Source organism: Dromiciops gliroides, chromosome 6, assembly GCF_019393635.1.
Source record: "Dromiciops gliroides isolate mDroGli1 chromosome 6, mDroGli1.pri, whole genome shotgun sequence".
Lineage (NCBI taxonomy): Eukaryota > Metazoa > Chordata > Mammalia > Microbiotheria > Microbiotheriidae > Dromiciops > Dromiciops gliroides.
In genome coordinates, this window is record NC_057866.1 from 17,376,242 (window position 1) to 17,403,889 (window position 27,648).

A 27,648-nucleotide genomic window follows, 5' to 3' on the forward strand; every position below is an offset into this window, starting at 1 on the left:
CAAATTCCTACATTAGCTGTGTCTAGAAAGAAAGAAAATCTTTACTCTGAGTCCATCAGCTCTCTATCTGGAGGCATACAATGGGTGCTTATTAAATGTTTGTTGATTGATTGATTGATATATTAGTATATTTTATTATGAATCGTTTGGATTGTGATTGATCATTGTATTGATCAGAGTTTCTAAGTCTTTCAACATTATCTTTACAATATTATTGTTAATATATAAATTGTTCTCCTGCTTCTGCTCACTTCACTTTGCATTTGTTCATACAAGTCTTCCCAGGTTTCCCCAGAACTTTGCCCTTCATCATTTCTTACAGCATAATAGTATTCCATTGAATTCACATATCATCACTTGTTTAGCCATTCTCCAATTGATGAAGACCATTTGATCTTATCCAGGGCTCTGTGGAGACAGATGACAGGTGCCTGGAGCGGGGAATAGCCATAAATGATGCAGTGTGTTGCAGTGGACAGAGGAGGAAGACCTAGGTTTAAATTCATACTTATATACTTACTAGCTAGACAAGTCTAGGTCTCAGTTACAGAATGTGTAAAATGAAGGGTTTAGAAGAAACCTGTAATCAATCAGTCAATCAATAAGTATTTGTTAAGCACCTACTCTGTGTCAAGCACTGTGTGAGGAGTTGGAAATGAAACTCCAAAGAATGAAACAACCCCTGATCTCAAAGAGCTTTTCTTCTAGTAGGGAAGAAAACAAAAAGATTTAAAATATATACAGCACAAATATAAAATTAATGATACAAATTATTAAAAGAAAGTTAAGTATAAATTATTTAACTTTATAAGTAAAGAAGTTAAGCATAAGGAATTTTGGGATGGAGGGCACTATCAGTTGGGGAATAAAGAAAATCTTCATGCATAAGATAATAATAACTAGAATTTATATAGTACTTTAATATTTTCAAAGCACTTTACAAATATTTTCTCATGTTATTCTCACAACCCTAAGAGGCAAGTGCTGCTATTGTTTCTATATAACGGATTAGGAAATAGATTTTTACAGGTGAGGAATCTGAGGCAGATAGAGGTTAAGTGACTTGCCCAGGGTCACACAGCTGGTAAACATCTGAGGCTGGATTTAAACTTGGGTCTTCCTAACGTCAGGTTCAGCCTTCTATCTATAGTGCCACCGAGCTGCTTTGATGGTGCTTCGGCTTAGTCTTAAAGGAAAAGAGGAATTCTATGAAGGAGGTAGGGAAAGAATCCATTCCAGGTCACATGGAACCTCTAAGATCTCCTTCCAGTTCTCTCACAATCCTTCATCTATCTAAAGATGTATGTTTCCCTTGAGCTTTCTCTTTCTCAAAGTTGAATAACCTCAAATCCTTTCTCCTGTCCATATAGAGTCTATTTTTCATTTCTTATCACTTTGTTCTTTTCTCTTAACCTCCAGGTTTTTTATTTTTTAAAAGGTGGCTCTCTACATATTTCTGTACACAAACTGTATACAATACTCTCATAAAGTTCTGACCCATGACAAGTATAGCAGAAGAATTAATTCCTGGCTCTTATACTTCATATTCTTGAGTCCTTGGAGAGAGGATCTGGGAGGATGATGATCCAAGAATATTACCCATTTTATTCAGTGTTGCTTTTAAGAACTTCAGTCATTTCAAATAATCCAAATGCCTTCCTTGAAGTTGACAGAAGCAAATTCATTTTACCCATCCCAGCATTCAGGATGGGAAACCTGACAACACTGTAGGCTGGGAGACTCTGGAAGGTGGTAAATCATGGAAAGGAAGATTGTGATTGGTGGCCATGCTAAGTCTCTGTTAGGGTGCTTTGTTTAAGATGGAGACGTGCTAGAGGGATGTTTTCACAGTACAGGTAGGAGCATTGGAATCATGTTTATTTTCCAGCTAACTTCTTAGTCATGGCTGAGAGCCAGAAAGGAACCTGTTTGCCACTAGGAATGGCAGAGACCATGAGATCAGATACACCTCTGTTGGCATGGATCCATGGACAATTTTTTTTTTTGAGTCTGTATGTCTCGATGTGTTCAGCAACTTCAACTCTCTGGCCAAAGCTATCCTCATATTCATAAAATTTATAAGTTTTCTCAGCTGTTTGAAGTCTCTGGTGCCTTAGGAGGTTGGAGTTGAGGCTGAGATGTTATCACACTGAAGACACTTATAGGATCTCTTCCCAGTGTGGCTTCTCTGATGTTTGATGAGATCTGACCAATGAATACATTTCTCAGGCAGGGCATGTACAGTCAGTTCTGCTATAATACAATATATACATTCCTAAAAATAACCACACTACACAAAATTGTGTAAGAAAAGCCACAGGGCTATGAGAAAATGGGGTTGGGGTACAACATTTTAAAAACTTCAGCAGCGACACATAAAAAAAGGTAGGAACTTATTTAAAATGGTAGCATGGTTTTTATACATGTCAAGTGGTTAAGAAATACATAAATACTATTGTAGATAATGGTGGGGTCCACAGCCTTGGGTTACTGCTGAGCCTGTACCTCATTTCCCATGGGGGGCTGGAGCTGAGAGGGGTGTAGTGCATGGGTTTGGCCCAGCCCTTCTCCACCCAGAATTCTGCATCAGAAGAAGTGGCATGGATATGGCACTTTACCTTGACAAAGATCTGAAGTTTTCGTGCAGAAGTGGGCTTCTGAAGAGTTGTAGCTTCTGAGTTATTGTGAAGTGGTAGAAGGGGGTTTATTTGAAACAGGACAAGAAGTTGGAATGCCAGATGTGGATGGGTGTGGCTCATTGTCTTCTAGGTGTTTCTTCCGTACTAGCTTAAAATATATATCCAATTTCTGCTGCTTTGCTAGCTTCCTCCTTTCATACAGAAGCTGCCTGTAAGGTTCCAAATTTGTGCGGATGCCATGCACGACTATTCTACTTCGTTCAGCATTATAGTCATTATCTTCGAGCCATTGCAGCTGTTTTTCAATAACACTTAGAACACCCGATAGCTGTGATGTGGCAAGCTGTCGCGGTGTAGACTGGCTTTCGTCATCATCATTGTCGTCACCTTCCTCATCGTCTGCCTCCACTTGGCCATCAGCAAGTTGTTGTAAGTCTTCTGTGGTTAGATCATTTGAGTGAGGTTCCAGAAGCTCGTCTATATCTTCATCGTCGACCTCCTCAAACCCAACTTGTTTTGCCAGCTCAACACAGCTTGCTTTGATTTTTTTTAATTGCTCCGAAGGTTCAAATTCTTTAAAGTCGTGAATCAAGTTAGGGAGCATTTTCTTCCACGCACGATGCAAACACTCTTTGGTGACATCATTCCAGGCTTCAACGATGATATCAATGGCCAATTTGATGTTAAATCTCTTCCAAAATTCGATAACGGTTTCTGCATTCTCACCTCCAGTCGCTGCAATTAACAGCTTAAATGTTCTCTTTAGATAGTAAGCCTTAAACAGGGTCATCACACCGAGATCTAGTGGCTGTATCAGAGACGCGGTTTCTTGAGGCAAAAAAATGAATTTTACTTTCGGGTTGAGTTCAGCTATTGTTGGGGGATGGCTTGGAGCATTATCAATAATTATAAGAATTTTAAAAGCCAAGTTCTTTTTCTTGCAATAGTACTCTATAACAGGGAAGAATTCAGCAAAAATATCAATGCAGATTTGGGCCGTCAACCATCCTTTCTTGCTATATCTGTAATGAACACCGAGGCTGGCTTTAACGATGCCCTTTAAGGCTCGTGGGTTGTCAGAGCGGTAAACCACCACCGGTTTTAGCTTCAGGTCTCCACTGGCATTGGCCCCGAACATCACAGTTAAGCGATCTTTGGAAGCTTTATATCCCGGGGTGTGTTTTTCTGCCTTTGAGATGTAGGTCCTCTGAGGCAGGCGCTTATAATAGATAATCGTTTCATCAAAATTGAAAATCTGATCCAATGTATAGCCTTCTTCTTTAATTAATTTCTGTATCACTGCTGGAAATTCCTTGGCGCCTTTCTGCTCGGTGCTAGTGGTTTCGCTAGAGAAATGAAGGTTTTGGAAATTGTAGCGATGCTTGAAGCCACTGAACCAGCCACAGCTAGCCCTAAAAGGGGCCACTTCGGCTGGATTTGGCGATTTCCGTTTAAGGTCCGCATAGATTGAGAGCGCTTTCCCTTTGATGGTGAGAAAGGTAGTTCTCGATTTTTTCCCTTCGATCCATATGCTCAACAATCTTTCCATCTCTGCTATTTCTTTAGGCCTGATTCTTACTGACTTTGCAGAAATTGTGGTTGTTCCAGTCATAGACGTTTCTTTTATTCTCACGGCGTTGTCTCTGATGGCCCGCAGTGTAGATTCCTTTATGCCTGTTGCTCTGGCGATATCACACGTTCTCTCATTTCTTTCAAAACGCTTTATTATTTCAAGCTTCTCTTCAATACTGAAAGTTTTTCTTTTGCTTCCATGGCTTGATGGTTTTGAACCAGGACGCTTAGACATGTTTGGGATGTAGAATGGGTGTTGTTTTTATATACATATATAGAAAAGTTCACAAATGTAAAAGAAAAAATACAGCAAAACACAACCTTATAGTAGAACACAGTGAACTCATGTAACTGGTTGATATGTAAGGGGTGTGTGTGTTTTATTCTTCCACGACTCTGTTCAGCTGGATGCAGTTTTCTGCATTCTAGGTATTTCTTATGGATAAAATCACGCATAAGCAAATTAAAATTAGCATTATGTTCAAATTGTTGCTTGATATATCAATCATATTGAAACAAATTCCTATTTTCAAAACAAGAGTTATAGCAGAACTGAGTGTATGTGGTTTTTCTCCAGTGTGAGTCCTTTAATAAGTGATGTATGGTGGGTAAAGCTTTTCCCACACTGGGGACATTTATCTTTCCTGTGTGGATTCTTTAGTGGATATGGAGAGATGATATCACATTGAACTGATCTCCAAACTTAGTGCCAGATAGAAAGTAGGGTTTCTCCCTTCATTTGGATTTTTTGATGTTGGAGTTCTCACTAAATCTTCTCCCACTTTCAGGACTTTTATAGATTTTGGGGTTTTCCCCCTTCTTGGTGAGGATTCTAAGGTGTTGAATGTACTAAGTAACTGTAAGTGAACTCCTTTCCACAATCCACACACTTGTAGTATTCGACCCTGACTGGATTTTTGGATACTTTTAAGGATTGGAACGCTGACTGAAGATTTCCCACATTCACTAACGATAGAGGCTTTCTCGAAACTTGGTCTAGTGTTAGGGTTGGTTACAATGAGGTACCCCAGATCCCTTATCTTGGGAATGGATTTTTTCTGCCTATTCCCTAAGACCTTTCTTTGCTGCTTTTCTGAAGTGCACTAACTCACATGGGTTCTTCCAATAATCCAGGAGCTGTCTTCACCTCTTGGGACCTTCCTGTGCACATCCCTTGAGAATACTTATACATGAGACATTTCAGCGGATAACCTTCCTCATTTTCCTCCAGTCTTCAGCTGGAATAAAAAGATGAATGAAATCGACACATATAAATTCATGAATGCCACCAAATAATCGCTGAGGCAAGAAACATACAAAAAAAAATGGAAATCCTGAATCTCATCTCCTTTTCAGAACCTTGTAAAAAACAGAACCTTCTCAGATTGATCAATATGAATACCTGGAAATGTAATGTATTTAGAGTCTGAGGACTTGAGTTTAATTTCAGCTCTATGTTTTACTACTGATGTGACCTTGGGAAAGACTTAACTTCTTTGAACCTCAGTTTCCTCATTTGCAAATGAAGGAAGGCAAATTAGATGGTTTCTAAAGTCTTTTGCAGCTATAAATCTATGGTCATATGATCAGAAGAGAATTTCCCTAGACCTGCTCAGTCTAGGCCTAGAAATCTCAAGGACACTTAAAATGTTTTTAATGAAAACTTTTTTTTTTATTATTTTGTTTTGTTTTGTTTTGTTTTGTTTTTTTGTTTTGTTTTTGCAGGGCAATGGGGGTTAAGTGATTTGCCCAGGGTCACACAGCTAGTAAGTGTCAAGTGTCTGAGGTCGGATTTGAACTCAGGTCCTTCTGAATCCAGGGCTGGTGCTTTATCCACTGCGCCACCTAGCTGCCCCCTTAATGAAAACTTTTAAAAAATCAATGCTCCTCCCCCCCATGTCTATCTATCTATCACGAAATACTAACATAACTAGCTCTCCCCTTCTCCCAAACTCCAATAGAAGTTCTTTCTTGTAACAAATATGTTTAGTCAGGCAAAACCAAATCAATATATTGGCCATGTCAGAGAATGTCTGTGTCTGTCTGTATCACTAGTGGATACATGAGGGGAGAAAAGAGGATATGTAGGAGAGAGATGTTGTGAAGCGAGAAAGGATAAGATCAGCAGTGTGTTGGATGTGGGATCAGAGTGAGGAATCAAGAATTATGATAAAGGTGTGAATCTAAGTAAGCAGGACACCCTCAACATTAATAGCAAAGTTTAGAAGAGGGGAAGGTTTGAGGGAAAAATAATTAGTTCAGTTTTGCCCATATTTAGTTTGAGATGACCATAGGTCATCTAGTCCAAGAGACAGTTGGACTGCAGCTCAGCAGAAAGATTAGGGATAGTATAGGGATGATAGACTGGGAATCATCTACATAGAGATGATAGTAGCAAAAGAATATAAAGTAAAAAGAGAAGGAGGATTAAGGCAGGACCTCGGGTGATACCCATGCTTGGTGGATGGGAGAGGAGTGGAGAACTTTATTTATTTATTTAATTATTTGTTTGTTTATTTACTTATTTGTTTGTTTGTTTATTCATTCAGTCATTCATTCATTTATTTATCTATTAATCTATTTATCTATCTATCTATTTATTTCTGGGGCAATGAGGGTTAAGTGACTTGCCCAGGGTCACACAGCTAGTAAGTGTCAAGTGTCTGGGGCTGGCTTTGAACTCAGGTCCTCCTGAATCCAGGGCCAGTGCTTTGTCCACTGCAACACTTAGCTGCCCCCAATGGAGCACTTTAAATGATCCCTATATAGTTGGCCCTGGAGTCAGTGTACCTTCCTAGTTGAACACCTCAGAAAGTTTTAGCTTGTCAGCCCTTTTTTTTTTTTTTTAGTGAGGCAATTGGGGTTAAGTGACTTGCTCAGGGTCACACAGCTAGTAAGTGTTAAGTGTCTGAGGCCGGATTTGAACTCAGGTACTCCTGACTCCAGGGCCAGTGCTCTATCCACTGCACCACCTAGCTGCCCCAGCACCCTTCTTAAAATGGGCTACTGGGAATTGAATGCTGTAGGACAGGATGCTCCCCTGCTCCCTCCTAACCCTGCTGGAGGTCCAGATTATGTCATCTCCCATTGGTACAGAAGAGATTAATCTTGCCTGAAGCTAATAGGAAAGGTTGTGGATGTGAGGATCTCTGCAATACTGTGTCCAGTCTATAGAGAATCTGAGGTGATAGCGTAATAACAACAGGTGGAAGCAAGACCCAGAAGGGAATTCTCAGGGATTGACTTGTTGTTGTTCCTTCATTCCTGAAGAGGACCGTGATACCGGGTGATGTCATGACTTGGGCTGAATTAGATTTAAGTGAGGGAGGGCTGTGCAAGGTCAACTACCTTGCTCTCTCCTCCAGAGTCATATGGGTCCAGATATACATCAGGACAACTGGAGATGGCCCAAGATATTTAAGGCAATTGGGGTTAAATGACTTACCCAGGGTCACACAGCTAGTAAGTGTCTGAGGTGAGATTTGAATTCAGGTCCTCCCAACTTCAGGGCCAGTGCTCTATCCACTGTGACATCTAGCTGCCCCCAGGGATTCATTAAGACTCACCTGGTCTCCCAAGTTCTGTTCCAGCTGGGGAGTCCTTTGGGATCTTTTGTTTTTTTGGCACCTTCCCAATTCCATGTTCCTTCGCCTTTCTCCATCTGAGTGATGAAGTCTGGGTTGAGAAGAGAGATATCTACAAATGGAAGGAATTAAATTATTAAAAAGAAAAAGAAATTATAAAAAAGAAAAGAAAAAATTAAAAAAGGGGCAGCTAGGTGGCGCAGTGGATAATGACCCTGAATTCAGGAGACCCTGAGTTCAAATATGACCTCAGACACTTGACACTTACTAGCTCTGTGACCCTGGGCAAGTCATTTAACCCTCATTGCTCTGCAAAAAATAAAAATAAATATGCCAATCAATTGGGGGATGGCTGAACAAGTTGTGGTATATGAATGTAATGGAATACTGTTGTGCTGTAAGAAATGATCAGGCAGATTTCAGAAAAACCTGGACTGATGCTGAGTGAAGTGAGCAGAATCAGAACATTGTACACAATAACAATAACATTGTGTGATGATGAACTGTGATAGACTTGGCTCTCCTCAGCAGTGCAATGATCCAAGACAATTCCAAAGAACTCATGATAGAAAATGTTCTCCACATCCAGAAAAAAAGAACTTTGGAATCTGAATGCAGATTGAATCATATTGTTTCTACTTTTTGGCTGTTTTAAAAAAAATTCTTTTTGAGGTTTTCCCCTTGTGTTCTGATTCTTCTTTTGCAATATGATAATGCAGAAATATGTTGGCTGTGATTGTACATATATGACCTATATCAGACTGCCTTCTGTCTTGAGGAGGGGGGAGGAAAGGAAGGGAGGGAGAAAAATTTGGAACTAAAAATCTTATGAAAACAAATCTTGAAAACTATCTTAACATGTAACTGGAAAATAATAAAATACTTTTACGATAAAAAAGAATAATACTATTCTAGAAAGAAATTTGGATTTATGGAAATAAAATGGGTAAAATGTCCATACTCTTTGGCCCAGAGATTCCACTCCTAGACATATATTCCAAGGAGACAGTGAGAAAAAAAAGGCTCTGTATATACCAAAATATTTTTAGCAACACTTGTTTGTGGTAGCAAAGTACTGAGAAAAAAGTAGATGCCCATTGATTGTGGAATGAGTAAACCAATTGTGGTATATGAATATAATGAAATATTAATATGTCATAAGAAATGATGGGAGCGGGGCAGCTAGGTTGCTCAGTGGGTAGAGCACCGGCCCTGGAGCCAGGAGGACCTGAGTTCAAATCTGGCCTCAGACACTTAACACTTACTAGTTGTGTGACCCTAGGCAAGTCATTTAACCCCAATTGCCTCACCCCCAAAAAATGATGGGAGTGATGAACACAGGAAAGCATAGAAAGACTGGCATGAACTGATGCAAAGTGAGGTAAGCAGAACAAGGAAAATAACATGCACAATGACTACAATAATGGAAATAGACCCACAACCACAAAATTGAAATGAATATTGGAAAATTAATTTGAAATTTTAACTGAAGATGAAATTTTGGATGAAAATAAATTTGATGAAATTATAAGGAATAATCTTGGCCCCAGTGAAGAGAAATGAGAAGGGACCTTCTCCACTTCTGTGTAAAGGGGGAAGGCAGTCCATGGGTATGGAATATTGCCTATGATGCCAGTTTGTGTTGCTATTTGGGGATTTTGCTGAATTTCCTCTTTTCTTCTTTCTATTTTTCTTTTTTTTTTTTTGAGACAGTGAGGGTTAAGTGACTTGCCCAGGGTCACACAGCTAGTAAGTGTTAAGTGTCTGAGGCCAGATTTGAACTCAGGTACTCCTGACTCCAGGGCTGATGCTCTATCCATTGCAAGGGCAACCTAGCGGCCCCCTTTTAATTTTTATTTATTTGTTTGTTTATTTGTTTATTTATTTATTCTGCCTATTTTAAAAAAATTCTTTGTTATAAAGGTTATCACAGGAACAAACTTTCTTGGTTAAATACATTCCCTAGATCCAGATCTCTTAACCATTTTTTGTGTATCCTGGGCCCCTTTGGAAGTCAAACGAACTAGAGGCTGGTTATTTTTCCCAAGGAACTATTCCTGTAATTCTAGTAGTTGTTACCAGGTAGGCAACAAAGTCTCTTCATTCCCTCCCCAAGCATCAATTAATCAATCAACAAATATCTATTAGGAGGCAGCTAGGTGGCACAGTGGATAAAGCACTGGCCCTGTATTCAGGAGGACTTGAGTTCAAATATGACCTCAGACACTTGACACTAGCTTTGTGACCCTGGGCAAGTCACTTAACCCCCATTGCCCTGCCCCCCCCCCAAATCTATTAAACATCTATTAATACTATAGACCAGGTACAATGCCAGGTGCCAGATACTAGAACAAAAACTGAAACAATCCCCACTTGCAATAAGCTTCTATATTTAAGAGGAATGTGAGAGAACAGACTGGATGAAACCATCTGATTAGGCTTTTTCTAGAGAAACAGATACTAGCTTTATGGAATAAAAATGTGAATATTAACTAAAGGCTAATTACCTCCATTTACATCTAGAGTATAAGATGAAAGAATTTAAACAAATAATATATAAAGTCATAGATAGATGCTTCCCCTTTAATCACAACAATTCTTTTTAATTCAATCTTTGCTTAACTTATTCTACTCCTGGGTTTGCTTTTCAAGGCTAAGCAATAGCTAGCTGCCTTTGAAATCAACCAGAATAATTTCTCAAGATCAGATGCTTGTTCAGATAAATAAGCTTCTCCTTGCAGTTCTAGCCATAGTTCCAGGTTCTGGATACATTCTGGCAATATTTCATTTCAAAATTTGCCTCTTTGGCTTGTTCTGTTCAGGCCTTCCAGACTTTAAGGAGCACAATTCTTCTTTTGCCTTATTAAAAAAAAAAATGCCATCTGCTATTTCTAATTACCTTTCCATAAAACTCAGCTATCGACTCCCCAACTAGGCTTCTAAATTGTTTCTTTAGCTTTAGTCTTTTTTCTTTCCAGCCAGGAAATACATAGGGGAAAAAACAAACAAACATCTCTACTAGTTATCATTCTCTCTGTTCTGTTATGGTTTCTTATAGTTAGGATGGTAATGGGTGACCACTGCATTGGGTCACCTATTCACCCTCTGTCGAAGCTTCCCAACAAAGTTAAACACACACGTGTTCACAGATTTTAATTACTCATTAATTCATCTTTATAGCTGCTACAATTTTATACACTGTTTGCAACCCTCTGCTTAAAGGAGCTTCCTAGGATCCCCTCACCTTTTTCTTTCTTAATGCTTTCAAACATTTGGAGCATAGCAGAACAGTTTCTTAAACATAGTTTTACAGCAGTTTTCTCATAGACTGTTTTAGGAAATTGCTTCCTTAGGAGAAAAGAGAGGCTCATCTATAGGTAAGAAGGTATAGACCCAGGGGCAGCCAGGTGGTGCAGTGGATAAAGCACTGGCCCTGGATTCAGGAGGACCTGAGTTCAAATTCGGATTCAGGCACTTGATGCTTACTAGCTGTGTGATCCTGGGCAAGTCATTTAACCCTCATTGCCCCACAAGAAAAGAAAAAGAAAGGAAGGAAAGGAAAGGAAAGGAAAGGAAAGGAAAGGAAAGGAAAGGAAAGGAAAGGAAAGGAAAGGAAAGGAAAGGAAAGGAAAGGAAAGGAAAGGAAAGGAAAGGAAAGGAAAGGAAAGGAAAGGAAAGGAAAGGAAAGGAAAGGAAAGGAAAAGGAAAGGAAAGGAAAAGGAAAGGAAAGGAAAAGGAAAAAAAGAAAAGAAAAGAAGTTATAGACCCAGTAAGAGATCAGGCTCATCGCTGGACTACCTTTGGTGTTTGAGTCTACTCTCAGGGAGGAGAATGTAAATTGAGCTAGGGAAAGGGAGACCAGGAGCTCTTATCTGCCCCCAAATTATGTTAGAGGAAAAGTAAAAATTGAATTCGGTTACCAGAGGAAGACACCACCTCACCCAAAGACAGCAGGTTTTACTAATTCTCCTGCATAGCATCCCTGTAGAGGTCTCTTTAAATAATGATCCGTTGTTGCCATTCCTCCTGGGAGAGGTACGCAGCTACATCCTTAGATGTTGGCATCGTCAGAGACAGTGGGTCCCGTGCCTAGGGAGGGGCAGAGAAAAGGATAGGAGTAAATGAATTGGGATTGGGGAAAGCAAAGAGGCCGGGCAGCCAGGAAAGAAGAGGGAGAAAAGGATGAGGTGAGAGAGAAGAAAGGAATGATGCGCAAGGAGACAATATGAGGAAGGGGAATGGAGGTGGTAACACGTATGTACAGGAACACTACCAGATTAGGAGTGGGAGGCCCTGGCTTTAGCTCCTGAAGCAATTCACCTAAGAAACATTTACTGAGAACTTGCTATGTGCAAGACAAAAAGACTGGATGGTTTTTAATGACCCTTTAGTTGATATTAGGGGTTTTTTTAAGTGTCCAGATGGAAAGGGCCATGTAGCCAGTGCCAATCTTTTATATTTACATAGGGATTTTTACAACTCAATATGCTGTCACATTTACCTTTTGATTTTGCCTTTCCAACAGCTGTAAAAGTACCATGGTTCCCATTTTATAGATGGGAAGACTGAGGCAGAGGAAGTCAAATGGCTTCCTTAAGATTATGCTAGTTTAGTGGGAACAATACCCAGGGATTCTAATCCAGAACCAATAAGAGTCCAGTGCTTTTGAGAGAGAAAATGTGTGGTGTTATAGGAAGAGTGTTCCATGAAGCATGAGACAGTTTCTTGTAGTTTGGTCGCGTCTAACTCTTTGTGACGCCATTTGGAGTTTTCTTGGCAGAAAATGGTTTGCCATTTCCTTCTCCAGTTCATTTGACAGATGAGGCAACTGAGGCAAAGAGGACAAAGTGAATTGCCCAGGGTCACTCAGCTAATAAGTACATGAGGTCAAATTTGAACTCAGGTCTTCCTCACTCTAGGCCCAGTTCTCCATACACTGTATACATACACCTAGCAGCCCCAGTCAGACAATTTGAGTCCAAATTCTAGCTCTGATGCTTATTAGCCATATGGCCCTGGGCAAAACACTTCTTTCTGAGCCTCCGGTTTTCTAATTGTCAAATGAGGGGGTTGAACCTTCAATGATTTCTAAGATTCCTTCCATTTCTGACCATCTATATTATAAGGCCTTTTCCACCGTGTACGTTCCATTTTCTGTGTTCTAAGGCAACCGTTTTTAAACGTCTTTTTTTGGTCTCACAGATTCCTTCAGCAGTCTGTTAAAACCTGTGGAACCTTCTAACAATCACGCTTTTAAAATAATGGAAGGAAATGCTCAGTTTAGGTTAGTGAAAATCAAGGCGTAGGTTTTTTTTCTAACTACGTTCACAGACCCCAGAAACAGTATCTAAAGAACCCGGATTCTAAGCCCAGTCTCTTCCAACCCTGTTATTCTGTGCGCTAACGTTTGGTTTTTTTTCTAGTTCTAACATTTTATTTTTTAAAGTCCCACCTGGCTCTGATATTCTATGGACTATTTTCTAAGGTCTTTCCCAGCGCTGACATTCTATGACCCAGGTCCCCTTTCATGTGGATGTATTCATAGGATCTATTCTTGCATGCTTTAGTACAAGGAGGAAGACACAGCCCTGGGAGTCCAGAAGCCTGGGTTACACTCTGGAATAATTTAGCAGTGTGAGTTTAGGCAAATCCCTGGACAATGAGGGGGTTATAGCGGATGACTGGTCAGGGCCCCTCTGATAAATGATCTGAAGGGCACGCCCACCATTGCCTTCTGTGGTTCTCCTTTAACACTGCTCTCTGCACAGCCTTCCTTCTCCGCCCCTTGTCCCCAGCTGCCTCAGTTCCTTCTCGTTCTGCCATAGTCTCTACCTTCCCAGCTCAGAAGGCATTGCTTACCGCAAGAGGGTAGTGTGTAAGGAGGTAGAAGGGAGGGAGTCTTCTGATTCTGAGCCCCAGGAAGGAGATGGAACGGATGCTAAGACTCAGCCCCGAAGCAAGACCCGCTGGCTGATGCTGCTATTGGGATCAGGAGCTGGAAACAGGAAACACTCTTCTGCATCCGGTTGCCTGGGTGGCCTCTCTGGGATCTGGGGAGCAGGAGGGGGGGTGGTGGTGGGATGGCTGAGAAATTAACTCTGCAACTCCCAGCATTAAGGCCGGGGACTGCAAACTCCTGACAAACCCATGTTGTCCCTCCAGTGATGCTGTTCTTCCTTGGGAGCTAGGGAAGGAGAGGAAGCGTGCAGGCAGAGTCTTAATCTCATGAGCAAATTTTCCCCTCCACCTTTCCATGGCATGAAAAGAGGGGGGTTGGACAAAATGATCCCCCTGGCTTCTCTGGCTTCCTTTCTCCAAAACTGAGCGATATATCAACCTCGTCTGACAGCACATGCAATATTCCAAAGTCATTGTTCTCTATTTCCCCAGTGAAGGGAACCAGGTGTATTTTCTCATCTCTTCTTTAGGGGAAAAAAGCTTCTATAAGCATTTATTAACCGCTTGATATATGCCAGATATATTGCTTGCTTGTTGACTAGCTGACTTGACTTCTAAGTGCTGGGGATATGGAAGAAAAAACACAGCTCCTGCCCTCTAGGAGTTTACATCCTGGGGTGGGGTGTGGGTGGGGAGGGAAGGGCAAGTACAGAATAGTTTTTTTGGGGGGGGGCAGGGCAAAGAGGGTTAAGTGACTTGCCCGGGGTCACACAGCTAGTAACTGTCAAGTGTCTGAGTCTGGATTTGAACTCAGGTCCTTCTGAATCCATGGCCTGTGCTTTATCCATGGTGCCACCTAGCTGCCCCTGGAGCAGTTTTTTTTTTTTTTTTTTTAGTGAGGCAATTGGGGTTAAGTGACTTGCCCAGGGTCACACAGCTAGTAAGTGTTAAGTGTCTGAGGCCGGATTTGAACCCAGGTACTCCTGACTCCAGGGCCGGTGCTCTATCCACTGCGCCACCTAGCTGCCCCCCTGGAGCAGTTCTTAAGGGAAGAAATCCAAGTTATCAATAGCCATATTAAAAGAAAAAACACTGAATCACTATTAAAATAGAGAAATACAGATGAAAACATTTCTAAAGTTCCTCCTTTTACCCACTGATTTGGTGAAATCGACAAAAGGGGAAAATGACAAATGCTGGCTGGAATTTAAGGAAACTGACACATTCAACTGTGAACTGGTCCAGGCCTTCTGGAAAGCAATGTGCAATGATATTTTCAAGGTTACTAACCTGTGCCTATGCTTTGACCCAATAATACTACTACTAGCACCAGAGCCCAAAGAGATCAAAGAAATAGAAAGAAGTCCAATATATTTTTTAAATGTTTATAACAGCTCAATTATGGTGACAAAAGCTAGAAATTAATAGGGTGGGGTGTCCATCAGTTGTGGAGTAAATGAACAAATTATGTTACATGCATGTAATAAAATACTATTGTGCCACGAGAAGTGATGAAGGAGATAGTTTCAGGGAAACCTAGGAAGACTTATGGGAGCCACTTTATGCTGTAATAACAGCAACAAAATATTTCAGAACTCTGAATTCCAGTGGCTCCAGAGCACAGAAGTACCCTAACTTCCTCCTGTCTGGGAACCTGAACAAAGGCAACATTCCCTTCTGACAGAAAGGTAAAGGACTAGTATAGAGAATGGGAAGTACATTTTGAGGCATGGCCAACATGGGAATTTGTTTTGCTTGACTCCGCATATTTGTTACAAGGATATTTCTTTCCTTTCTTTTTCAGTTGGAGGAGAGAGAGAAAAGAAATGTTTTTTAATCTGAAAAAAAAAAGAACTTTTTTTTTTAAAGCAAAGAAAATATTGGATTTAAAGAATTGAAGCCATGTGCAAATGATCTCTAGTTCCAAGAACACAGGAAGACAGGTCTCAAGTAATTTTTCTCTGATTCCTCAGTTTCCTCAAGGAATGATTACTTATGAGGTCCCTTTCATCTCTGACTCTGAGGTAGAGAGTATTCTATTTAGTATTTCTATTTTGCAGATGGGAAAAGGGAGACTCAGAGAGTCTCCTTGCCCATAGTCACACAGTTAAGTGTAAGCAGTGGGTTTTATAAAAGTCTCATTTTAACCTTTTATATTATGATGAATTCTTTCCTAAGCATTTTTCACATACATTATCTCAGTGTACTGCTGTGCAGAGAGCACAGGTCATGGGGTAGAGACCTAACTTCACATCCTATGTTGACAGGTTCTAGGTGGAGAGTTACTCAGCTCTCTTAGTCTCAGAGTCTAAGCCCCAGGTTCCTCACCTAGGAGAGACATCCAGGTTTCCTACCCTGCATTATGAGCAAGGGTTCCCAAATTGGGGTTAGTGGAATATTTGACAAATAACGACTTTGGGATAAGGATATAGGCTGAACCTGGGACTTCATTGATCTGGGGAACTCCCTAATAAGGGAATTTCCTCTACAAATGATAATCAGCACAGTCTCTGCAATTTAGAGTCTTAGAGGGTGATCTGGAACACGGGGAAGTTAAGGGATTCACTCAACAGGGTCACATCGACAATATGCATCCAAGGAAGAACCTGAACCCAATCCTCCCTGGTTCTGAGGCCAGCTCACTATCCACTGTACCACTCTGTCTCTCAAAAACTATAATATACTATTAAAAATTTTCGTTTGTTTGTTTTGTTTTGCAGGGCAGTGAAGGTTAAGTGACTTGCCCAGGGTCATACAGCTAGTAAGTTTCAAGTGTCTGAGGCCAGATTTGAACTCAGGTCCTCCTGAATCCAGGGCAGATACTTTATCCACTGTGCCACCTAACTGCCCCCCCCCAAATTATAATATACTATTGAAATATTCCAAAAGTAGGAGTTAGTGGGAAAAGTTTGTAGATAGGATAAATTGATAAACACTTAACTTTATGATACTAAATGTTGTTACATAGCACATAAGAGTCACTTTAATTTCTATTTTGTTTCTCGTATGTATGTACATGGTAAACAGTAGAATTTATTTTTTTCCATGTTGAATAGGGAGTACAGGAAGGGGACAGGGACGCAAAAAAATGTTAGGAACCCTTGGGAAAGAATTCTGAATGTGTAGTCCAGCTTGAGATCATAGCTGGAGGACTGAAAGGGACCTCAGAGGTCATGTGATCCAACCTGCTCATATCACAGATGAGAAAACAGCCCTCTGGAGATGAAGTGACTTGTGCAAGGTTACACAAGCAGTAAGTAGCAGAGCTAGAATTTGCACCCAGATTCTCTGACACCGGATGCAGTCTTCCTTCTGCTCTACCACAATGAACTTGGGTTTGAATCTTGCCCCTCTCCCTGTGCGACCCTGAATTAGTTACTTTATGTCTGTAAGCCTCAGTTTCCTTATCTGCAAAATGAGACTAATAATAGCACCTATCTCACAGGACTGGTGGGAGGATCAGGTGAGATGATGTGAAATTTGTTGCAACCCTCTAAGTGGCACAGCTGTCTAAAGCATCACCACATAATACCCACACTACTTACCTCTAAGGTCCATTGGAAGAGTAGTGCTTTGCGAAGAGATAAAGAAATGGAAGTTATTAAAACCTCATTACCGGGGGCAGCTAGATGACACAGTGGATAGAGCACCGGCCCTGGAGTCAGGAGGACCTGAGTTCAAATCTGGTTTCAGACATTTGACACTTACTAGCTGTGTGACCCTGGGCAAGTCACTTAACCCCAATTGCCTCACAAAACAACAACAACAACAACAATCCTCACCATCACAAGGACCCTAAGAGGTATTAGTCAGAACTTATTGTCCCTATTTTGCAGTTGGGGAAACTGAGTCCTAGAGAGTGGCAGAACCAGAATTATTTCAGAGAAGCCTGGAAAGATTTGCATGAACTGATAACAAACAGAGTGAAATGAGCAGAACCAAGAAAACAAGTAGTACAACAGTGTAAAGAAAAATAAATTTGAAAGACTTAAGAACTCTGATGTAATAAGCAACCAAAATTCCCAGGTACTAGTGATGAAGCACAGTAAGCACCTCCTGACAAAGAGATGATGGATTTTAGAAGCAAAAAAGATATTCATTTTTGGACATAGTCAGTGGGGGAAATTTGTTTTGCTTGGCTATTAATATTTGGTACAAAGGGTTTGCCTTCCCTTCCCCACCTTGGGGGTGGAAAGAGGAGGGCTAGGGAGAGTGGCATTTCTAACCCACCACCCCAAATGAGAAGAGAACAGAAGACCAGAAGGAATCAAAGACAAACAGGACTGCCTTTAATGTTATTTATTGAACTTATTTTGTACTTACAAAGAAAAACAAGTTGCACATAACCCTTCATAATCCTTGCTGTCTGTTCCAAAATGTATATGGAAATGCTAGTTTTATTTTAAAATTGAGAAAAAATAAAAAGAGGGGGGAAATATATGTGCTGGGTATACAAATAGAAAGATGAGACAACCCCTGCCCACAAGGAGCTTATATTTGACTAGGGGAGTGGTGGCCAGAGAAAAGTGTCTTTTCAAAGCTAGTCCATCTCTCAAAACTGTTAAGGGCTAAAATTCTACCTAAACTGTCTAAAATATCTAATGAGTGGTCGCCAATCAATTATAAGCTTTAGCAAGAGTTAGACTTTTAAGCATTTATTAAGGAGAATAAGAATTAGGTAAAGAGAGAGACAAAGGCCTAGATTCCTATCTATTAAAGGGAGAGCACATTTCTAGCTCCCTTCTCCACCAGAGTCCAGAAGAAAGAGCGTGAGACCGAGCGCCCGTCTCTTCCTTCCTCCTCCCACTAGCCCGTGTCACTTCCTGACTCCTGGTCTTGCCCTCAAAGACCTTCCCTTCATGGGCAGAACTCTTCTACAGTAAGTATCCAGCAGGTGGCGTTATTCCAATCGTTACAAAACAGAGCTCTGGAGAGAGGCACAGAAGCAGAAACAAGTCATTTCCTGCTTTTGCACCTCAGTTTCCCCATCTGTAAAAAACGAAAGCCTTGAACCAGATGATCTCTGAGGGGCCTTCCTACTCTGCATCTCTGAGTTGTATGACTCCAGTTAAAGCAACTGAGTAAGACTCCCACCTCAGGTCTCCCTAATTAAAGGCCAGCCCTTTTTCCTGTATTTTACTGAACAGAATTAAAAGCTAGCATTTGCATAGCACTTTCAGATTTTCTTCTTTTTTATTCAGAGGCAATCGGGGTTAAGTGACTTGCCCAGCATCACACAACTAGTGAGTGTCTTAGGTCGCATTTGAACTCAGGTCCTCCTGACTCCAGGGACGGTGTCGTGTGTACTGCCACCTAGTGGTTCTTCGCTTTAAAGTTTTCAAAGTGCCCTACGTGTACTGTGCTGTTTGTTCTTCATAACAACCCTGGAATGTAGGGGCTAATGTTATTCTTTTGAAGCAATTGGGGTTAAATGACTTGCTCAGGGTCACACAGCTAGAAAATATCTGAGACCAAATTTGAACTCAGGTCCTCCTGACTTCAGGGCCGGTGCTCTAAGCACTGCCCTACCTAGCCGCATCCCCCCCCCCCCCCGCCCTTGAGACATTCCTTGTAACAAAGATTGAAAAATAAAAAGAAACGTTTGTTAAAATAATGAATTTATCTACAGTGTGACAGTATAGCAATATTCCATGCCCATAGCCCCCACCTCCTTTTTCTTTTTTTTTTTTTGTTTTTTGCGGGACAATGAGTGACTTGCCCAGGGTCACTCAGCTAGTAAGTGTCTGAGGCTGAATTTGAACTCAGGTGCTCCTGAATCCAGGGCCGGTGCTCTATCCACTGGGCCACCTACCTGCCCCCCCCCCATCTCTTGAATAAAGAGGGGGAGCACTATATAGTTGATTATTTTTCAGAGCCTCTCGTACTTGTCTGCCAAGCTGAGTGAGGCACTCGTTAGGCTCTGCTCGACCGCTGTCTCCAGATCTGCGAGTTAAAAGTTCCCTTAAGCTGCTCTGCATCTTCTTAGCCCTGCTGGGTGTGGAAAGTGCACCTGCAACCAGGACTCCGGGAGGCGGGGCCGAGGCAAGAAGGGGCGGGGCGGGGCGGGGCGGAGCATCGAGAAAAACCTCAAAGGGAGGAGAGACCTCAAAGAGAATCCCAGTCAATTCCTTCATTTTACATTTAGGGAAACAGGACTAGAAGGGAAGGAGGGTCTGGACCAAGATCATCCAGAGAGCACAACTCTCACGACTCCTACCTGGTCCAGGGCAAATCCTCGAGTCCGAAGCCACTTTCAAGGTAACCCGGACTCCAACCTCCCTGCCTCTCCGTCAGCCAGGAGTTCCCCCCAAGCCGCTACTCCTGACATCCCCAGAGATGACTGCACGCAAGCGCGCTGCGAAGGTAAGCACTCTTGGCTGGGAGGAGCTTGTGTGTGTGTGTGTGTGTGTGTGTGTGTGTGTGTGTGTGTGTGAGGGGGGAACGCGCCCTACTCTGAGGCTCCAGGGGTTGCCTCATCCCCTCTGCCCCAGAGCATCAACTACCCACTCTCTTACACCCTATTCTCCCAGGCTCCTGGTCCCCCTCTTACCACACTCCCAGGTCCCTCCACCCCCCGACCTCGCCTCATACCGCCCCGCCCCCCAATACTTCCCTTCTTCTATCCTCCCTCTGGGCTCGCTCATCTGCCCATGGACCCGGACAGGAGCAACAGTTCCTAGATTTCCAACGTACGGAACCCGGGTTCCTTCCCTCCCGAATCCATCCCTTCATCAGAGAAGTGGCAAGTGAGGAGGACAGGAAGAAGCAGACGAGAGCTGGATTGGGGGTGGGGGTGGGGGTGGGCAGACGGAGAGGGTGTCCGCTCGTCCCCCTGGGGTGCACAAGGAGGCACTGGGCTGTGGCGGCCGATGAGTCCGCCTTTGAGTCTCTTTCAGTTTCGTTTCCTTGCTAGAAATGACCACATTCATCGAATAGAAATAATCAGTCAACGAGCGTTTGTTTAAATATTTCCTGTGTGCCGGGCATTGAACTAAGTGCCGGGGAGACTAAGAAAGGAAAAATCCAGGCTTGCTGCCTTCGAGGACCTCACATTCTAATTATATAGAATAGAGGTGGCAGGGGGAGAGGTGAAGAGCACTGGATTCCGAACTTGCTACCTGTGAGATCGGAGGCAAAGGACTTCCTAGCCTCTCCAGGCTTGTTTACTGCACAGATGGATGCTCTCCAACGTTCCTTATAGAGCCTAGTCCTCTGACGCTGAGAGTTCAAGTGAACTGGCTGCGAGGGAGGGCGGAGTTTTGGGGAGAGTCACCCTTGGCAGACCCCTAGAGCCTTGGTATGGTGTGGCACTGTCCATCTTGGGACCAGGTCTCCTGGGATCCAGGCAGGCAGCAGTGGCATCCTGAGAACACTTTAGCTGAGAGACGACTTCAGGTAAGTGTTAAGTGTCTGAGGCTGGATTTGAACTCAGGTCCTCCTGACTCCAGGGCCGGTGCTCTATCCACTGCGCCATCTAGCTGCCCCAAAAGGCTTTTTTAAAAGCTGTATTCAGGACAGAGGCATTCAAAGAAGAAAAAGAGCCCCTGCTCATGTTGATGGAGAAAAGTCAGAACTGCTTAGGGTTGGATTTTTTTTTCCTCTGTCAAGAATGATCTTTGAACTAGAAACAAGAAAATAAAAACAGCTAAAAGGGAGTAAAAATAAACAATCAGTAGGGAAATGATAAGAGCACTAGCTGCCCTGAATGATTCAAGTCTCCAGGCCAAGGTACAACACAGGGTCTGAAAAAGATGGTAGATGTGACTGATGAGTCATCATCAGTGGTTTTCAAAAGGTTCTGCAAAATGATTGAGGTCCCAGAGAAATGGACACAGGCAATGTTGTTCCATTGTTAAGAAATGGCAGGGGCAGCTAGGTGGCACAGTGGATAGAGTACCGGCCCTGGATTCAGAAGTACCTGAGTTCAAATCCAGCCTCAGACCCTTGACACTTACTAGCTGTGTGACCCTGGGCAAGTCACTTAACCCCAATTGCCTCACCAAAAAACAAAACAAACAAACAAACAAGAAATGGTAAGAAAAAGAAATCTACAGGATAAGGCTTCAGTTCCTGGTAAAAATCTAGAACATGCTATGGAAGGAACGTTCAGTGAATATTGAGAAAAAGAGCCAGTGATCACATCAAGAAGAAACCGTGTTACACTAACCTCATTTTCTTTCTTGACAGTGTTACCAGATTGCTAGATAAGGGACCTGCCTCAGACATAGTTACTTAGATTTTGTGACCCAGAAGAGGAAAATGCTTGACTTGAGGTCAGGAAGACCTGGGTTCATATCCTGTCTCTAATAATAATTAGCAGTGTGACCATGGGAAAGTTTTTGAACCTCTTTGTGTTCAGTTTCCTTATCTGTTAGGAAGAAGGCTGGGTTGGCCTGGATGGCCACTGAGGTCTCATCTAGCACTAAATCTATGATCCTATATAATCTGGACATCCAAACCTTGACAGACACCCTAGATTTCAGCTAAGCACTTAATAAAGTGTCTCAGGATACCCTGGTGGACCAGATGGGGAGATGTGGGCAAGTCTGTGGTAACTTAGGTGGAATTTGTTTTTTTTTAAATAAAAGTATTTTATTATTTTCCAGTTACATGTAGAGATAGTTTTCAGCATTTGTTTATATAAGTTTCCAATTTCAGTTTTTTCTCCCTCCCTTCCCTCCCTCTCCCTCTCCCCTAGACAGCAGGCAATCTGATATAGGTTAAAAATATATATATATATACACACACACACATATATACATATACCTATACATAACAACATTAAACATGTTTCTGCATCAGTAATGCTATAAGAGAAGAATCAGAGAAATAAGGAAAAACCTCAAAATAGAAAAACAACAGCACCAAAACCAAAAGAAATAGTATGGTTCAATCAGCATCCATATTCCTCTTAAGTGGAATTTGAATGAGGTGAATTGCTGGAACCAAAGAGTCATCATGACCCATCAACTTAAAGTGAAATCTCTACTGCTGTGACAGAGGAATCTATACTGTTGTACATTTTTCTCAGTGGCTTGGATATTTATTTATTGAGAATGTTCCTCACCTTACACATAAAAACAAATCGTAGCATCGATTTTGAAAACTTTGTGCTCCAAATTCTCTTCCTTCCTCCCTCTCCCTTGCTTAAGAACTCAAGCAATTCAATATAAGTTATACATGTGCAGTCACACAAACAGCAGACAAAAAAACTTTAGAACAAGGAACTAACAACAACAACAAAATATACATCCATCTGTATTCAGATACCATCAGTTCTTTCTCGGTACGTGGATTGCATTTTTCATAAATCCTTCAGAGTTGTCTTGGATCATTGTATTGCTGAACATAATAAAAATCATTCGCAATATATCATCTTCCAATATTGCTGTTATTTTGTATACAGTACATTTCACTTTGCATCAGTTCATGTAAGTCTTTCCAGGTTTTTCTGATAGCATCCTGCTCATCTTTTTTTTTTTTTTTTTTTTTTTTAGTGAGGCAATTGGGGTTAAGTGACTTGCCCAGGGTCACACAGCTAGTAAGTGTCAAGTGTCTGAGGCTGAATTTGAACTCAGGTCCTCCTGAATCCAGGGCCGGTGCTCTATCCACTGCACCACCTAGCTGCCCCCATCTTTTTTTTAATAGTAAACTCCTCCCCCTCCCCCCTTATCTCTTTCCCCTCCCACTTCCTCAAAGGGCAAGATATATTACTGTACCCTCAGTGGCTTGGATAAAAGCATAAACCCTATGGTTATCATATCTGAAGATGACGTAAAGCTGGGGCTAGGGGCTGGGTGTGTGGAGAGAGCAGAAATAAATGCCTTGGCATGTTGAATGACAGATGTTTGAGGCAATCGGAGTTAAGTGACTTGCCCAGGGTTACACAGCTAGTAAGTGTCAGTTGTCTGAGACTGGCTTTGAACTCATTTCCTCCTTGACTTTCAAGTAAATTGGATTTGAGTGAGGCAAGGCTGTGCAAAATCATCAGCCTCATTCTCTCCTCCAGAGCCATCTGGGTCCAGTGGCAAAATGTATGTCACATAATTCTCTTGCAAGTCAAGACATCACCTTCCTGATGTCATTGGTCTTCTTGGAGAATGAAGGACAAACAACAATCTGTGAGAAGTAGTAGCTGCCCCACTGGGGACCCAACTGGCCAGATCCATTTGGGTGATGCTGCTATTTCCTTCCTTCCTTCCTTCCTTCCTTCCTTCCTTCCTTCCTTCCTTCCTTCCTTCCTTCCTTCCTTCCTTCCTTCCTTCCTTCCTTCCTTCCTTCCTCCCTCCCTCCCTCCCTTCCTCCCTCTCTTCCTTCCCTCTTTCTTCCCCCTTCCCTCCCTCCCTTCCTTCCTTCCTCCCTCTCTTCCTTCCCTCTTTCTTCCTCTGCTCACATAGGGAATCATACACTTACATGTGGGTACTGTGACCAAAGGAAAGTGGATTTCTTGAAATAGAGCTCTGGAAATCCAGGCTTTGGTAAGGCCCATTGGGATTCAAATAGAGGTACTTGAGTATGCCTTAAACTCAAATCACTCTGACTCTCACTGATTGGCCAATAATAAGTCCCAACCCAAGCCTCTTGGTCATTGTAAAATAGAGCTATCCCATAATGGAATGGTTTGCCTTGGGATATAATTGGTTTCTCTTGAGTGAAAGTCTTCAATGAAAGGTTAGATGACTCAGGTAGAGAGAGTAAGGCTGATGACTTTGCCTCATTTAAATTGAATTCACCCATGAGGTCACTGGTTCTTTTTAAAAACTAAGGATCAGCATCAGTAGCAATAATAATAACAACAGATGACCACTTTATGACTTGGGCAAATATCTAGCACTATGGGCAGAGTTTAGGGCTTGAAATTAGGCAGACCTGAATTCAAATCCTGCTTCAGAAATTAATTGTGTGACCCTGGGCAAATCTCCTAACCTCTATTTGATATAGTTTCTTCATCTATAAAATGGGGATTAATAATAGTAGCACCTACCTCCCATAGTTGTGAAAAATCAAATCAGTTAATATATGCTTAAGCACGATATGGAATCTTCTTCTTCTTCCTCCTCCTCCTCCTTCCTCTCCTTCTCCTCCTCTTCGTCTCCCTCCTCCTCCTTCCTTCTTCCTTCTTCAACATCATCATCCTCCTTGTTAGGGTATGGTTTGAACTCGATAGACTCCAAGGTCCTTGCTAACTAAGAGTCTATGAGTTTTAGCCATAATAGACACATATTACACTTCAAAATTTACAAAGTCCTTTATACACATGATTTCATGTGAACTTCACAACAACCATGTGAGATAGATACTTCAAGGGTCATTATCCTCCATTTGGCAGATGAGGAAACTGAGGCTTCAAGAAGTTCAGTGGCTTGTCCGTGGTCATACAGCTAAGAAGTGATGAGGCTGGATTTGAACCTGGGTTTTCTAGACTGTAGGTCTACCATTTACATTACCCCATGCTGCCTTTAATAACTATGGGGAGGGGGCAGCTAGGTGGTACAGCGGATAGAGTACTGGCCCTGGATTCAGGAGGACCTGAGTTCAAATCTGGCCTCAGATACTTGTCACTTACTAGCTGTGTGACCCTGGGCAAGTCACTTAAACCCTCATTGCTCTGCAAAAAATAAAATAAAATAAAATAAAATAACTATGGGGACACTGAACTGGGTCACATGATCTTAGGCTGTCTGGCTGGAAGTCGTTTTAGAGAACTTCTTTGTCTTCTGCCTTGACCTTGGTCCCTTTTCTTTTCCCCAAGAGGGCTGTTTGACCCTGGGTTCGAGAAGGCTGGTTTCTGAAACTATAGGGGTTTGAAGGGAGAGGGATAGGGTTGGTGAGCAGAGTGGTTCTCTTGGTGTTTGCCCTGCAGGAGTTGGAGGCACTGCAGGAAGAACTCCCGAGTTACCTTAGGGACCTGAACAGTGAAAACTCCAATGTGCTTGTGTGGAATGCATTGCTTCTCCCGGTGAGTCCCAGATGGGGCCCTTCTCAGGTGCTCTACCTCCCTGAGTCTGGGTTTCCTTGTCTGTAATGGAGAGATACTCATCCTTGTAGAACTCACCAGACAGACTTGTCGTCTGTGGTCCTAACACCAGATATTATTCTTATTTCGACCACTATATTATCTCACTATAGTGAATATATTTCCCAAGAATCACTTCCTGAATTCAATTGTACCTAAGGTTGGGTATCCCAGGTGTGGAAGCGGGTGGGTGGTGCTGTGGGTTTGGGGTTCAATTCCTCCCTGTCTCCCAGCTTGGTATAGTGGAGAGATCACTGCGTTTTGGGAACCTAGATTTTAATCCTGGCTCTGCTACGTACCACCTATTTGACTGTGGACAAGTCCCTCTATGTTCCCTGACTTCAGTTTCCACATTTATAAAATGAGGAGGTTAGATTAGATGATTCTAAGGTCTAATTCTCTATTCCCAAACACGCTCTCAGTTGCATGGCATTAACTCCCTAGGAGAGCTATGACTTCTCTCTTCTCTTTTCCTCCCAGGACCAAGAACCCTACAACCTTAGGGCTTTCAAGTTTAGAATCACCTTTCCACAAAACTACCCCTTCAGCCCTCCGCAGCTGAATTTCATAACCAAGATATATCACCCCAATGTGACTGAGGATGGAGAAGTGTGCCTGCCTCTCCTCCAATCCTGGACAGCCCGCACCAAAATTCGTGAAGGTGAGCGCCAGGGCCCGTGCCAACCACCAAGGACTGGATTTTCTTTGGAGAGTGACTCACAGGGCAGGAAGGGCTCATAGAGGATGGGTGGATGGTAGTGAGTGAGGACTAGTGAAGCTTGAGAAGGTAAGAGTCAAACTGTCATGTCCTAGGGGAAACAGCAGCCAGATCAAAAATGGGTCATGAGATGCAGGTGCAGACCCGGCCACAGAACTAGTTTTCCTTTTAATTTTTTAAAAAAATTGTTTCATTGATGATTTTTGTTTTTTCACACTGCTACCCTTTCCCAGTACTGTCCTACCTCCCGCAGAACCCTCCACCATGAGAAAGAAAAACAGTTAATCCAAACAGGCCAACATAGTGGCTGTGACAGACAACATATACAAGACTCAACAACAGTAGTTCACCACCTCTTGGCCGAAAGGAGGGAAATGTATTTTTTCACGGAGCCTTTAGAACTTAATGCAATGTCACGCGTCATCTTTTTTTATTATTATTTACTTATTTTTTTTTTTTAGTGAGACAATTGGGGTTAAGAGACTTGCCCAGGGTCACACAGCTAGTAAGTGTTAAATGTCTGAGGCCAGATTTGAACTCAGGTCCTCCTGACTCCAGGGTCAATGCTCTATCCACTGCACCACCTAGCTGCCCCTTCATAGTCATTGTTTCTTATAGCAAGGTAATATTGCATCACATTCATATACTACAGTTTGTTCAACCATCCCTCTCCCCCCAAGTTGGTGGGTTTCCATTTTGTTTCCAGTTCTCTGCAACTACAGAGAGCTACTTTTTAGTGGGAAGTATTGCGGGCAAGAGTGGTAAAAGAAGGAGTTAAGACTTTGGGCATCATGATCAAGGGAGCTAGTTGGTGTTGGAATTCAATGAGTTTGGAGGCACCACCCAGGATTGAACTTCTTCGGGTGGTATCACTGAAATTACACCTGGGAGGACGCTCTGGATTTTGAGAGTGCAATATGGTGGGCTGGCTGCCCACAGGACTGGGGAGCCAGTGGATATCCCTCTGCCAATGTCTCTTTCCTCAGCTCTGACTCCTGGCTCTTTCTTGGAGCAAAACACTTTCCTTGTCCTCACTGCCAGATCTATCTATCTCTATCTCTATCTCTATCTCTATCTCTATCTCTATCTCTATCTCTATCTCTATCTCTATCTCTATCTCTATCTCTATCTCTATCTCTATCTCTATCTCTATCTCTATCTCTATCTCTATCTCTATCTCTATCCCTATCTCTATCTCTATCTCTATCTCTATCTCTATCT

At 42.2% G+C, this 27,648-nt stretch overlaps 2 protein-coding genes across 5 annotated transcripts in view; one reads left to right on the forward strand and one right to left on the reverse strand.

Annotated features, from left to right (window-relative positions):
• Window positions 1-19,926, reverse strand: LOC122730410 (tigger transposable element-derived protein 1-like). 3 transcript variants are annotated; one of them, XM_043969531.1, is made up of 5 exons: window positions 19,911-19,926; window positions 13,655-13,845; window positions 11,737-11,884; window positions 7,778-7,907; window positions 1-5,449 (listed from the first exon to the last, which is right to left on the reverse strand). In XM_043969531.1, exon 5 carries the CDS (start codon window positions 4,444-4,446, stop codon window positions 2,680-2,682), a length of 1,767 nt encoding a protein of 588 aa, XP_043825466.1. In that variant the 5' UTR covers window positions 4,447-5,449; window positions 7,778-7,907; window positions 11,737-11,884; window positions 13,655-13,845; window positions 19,911-19,926; the 3' UTR covers window positions 1-2,679. The 3 variants fall into 3 exon arrangements, with proteins under 3 accessions (XP_043825466.1, XP_043825467.1, XP_043825465.1); XM_043969532.1 differs by having other exon boundaries at window positions 11,732-11,884; XM_043969530.1 differs by having other exon boundaries at window positions 11,716-11,884.
• The window catches only part of UBE2L6 (ubiquitin conjugating enzyme E2 L6), an 8,446-nt gene continuing 723 nt past the window's right edge, over window positions 19,926-27,648 (forward strand). Inside the window, exons 1-3 of one of the 2 annotated variants that reach the window (XM_043969537.1) lie at window positions 19,926-20,056; window positions 25,557-25,652; window positions 26,190-26,370. In XM_043969537.1, coding sequence (XP_043825472.1) covers window positions 20,030-20,056; window positions 25,557-25,652; window positions 26,190-26,370 — 304 coding nt within the window. In that variant the 5' untranslated portion in view covers window positions 19,926-20,029. Of the gene's footprint in view, window positions 20,057-20,544; window positions 21,089-25,556; window positions 25,653-26,189; window positions 26,371-27,648 lie in introns of those variants that run through there. The other variant, XM_043969536.1, reaches the window with a different exon arrangement.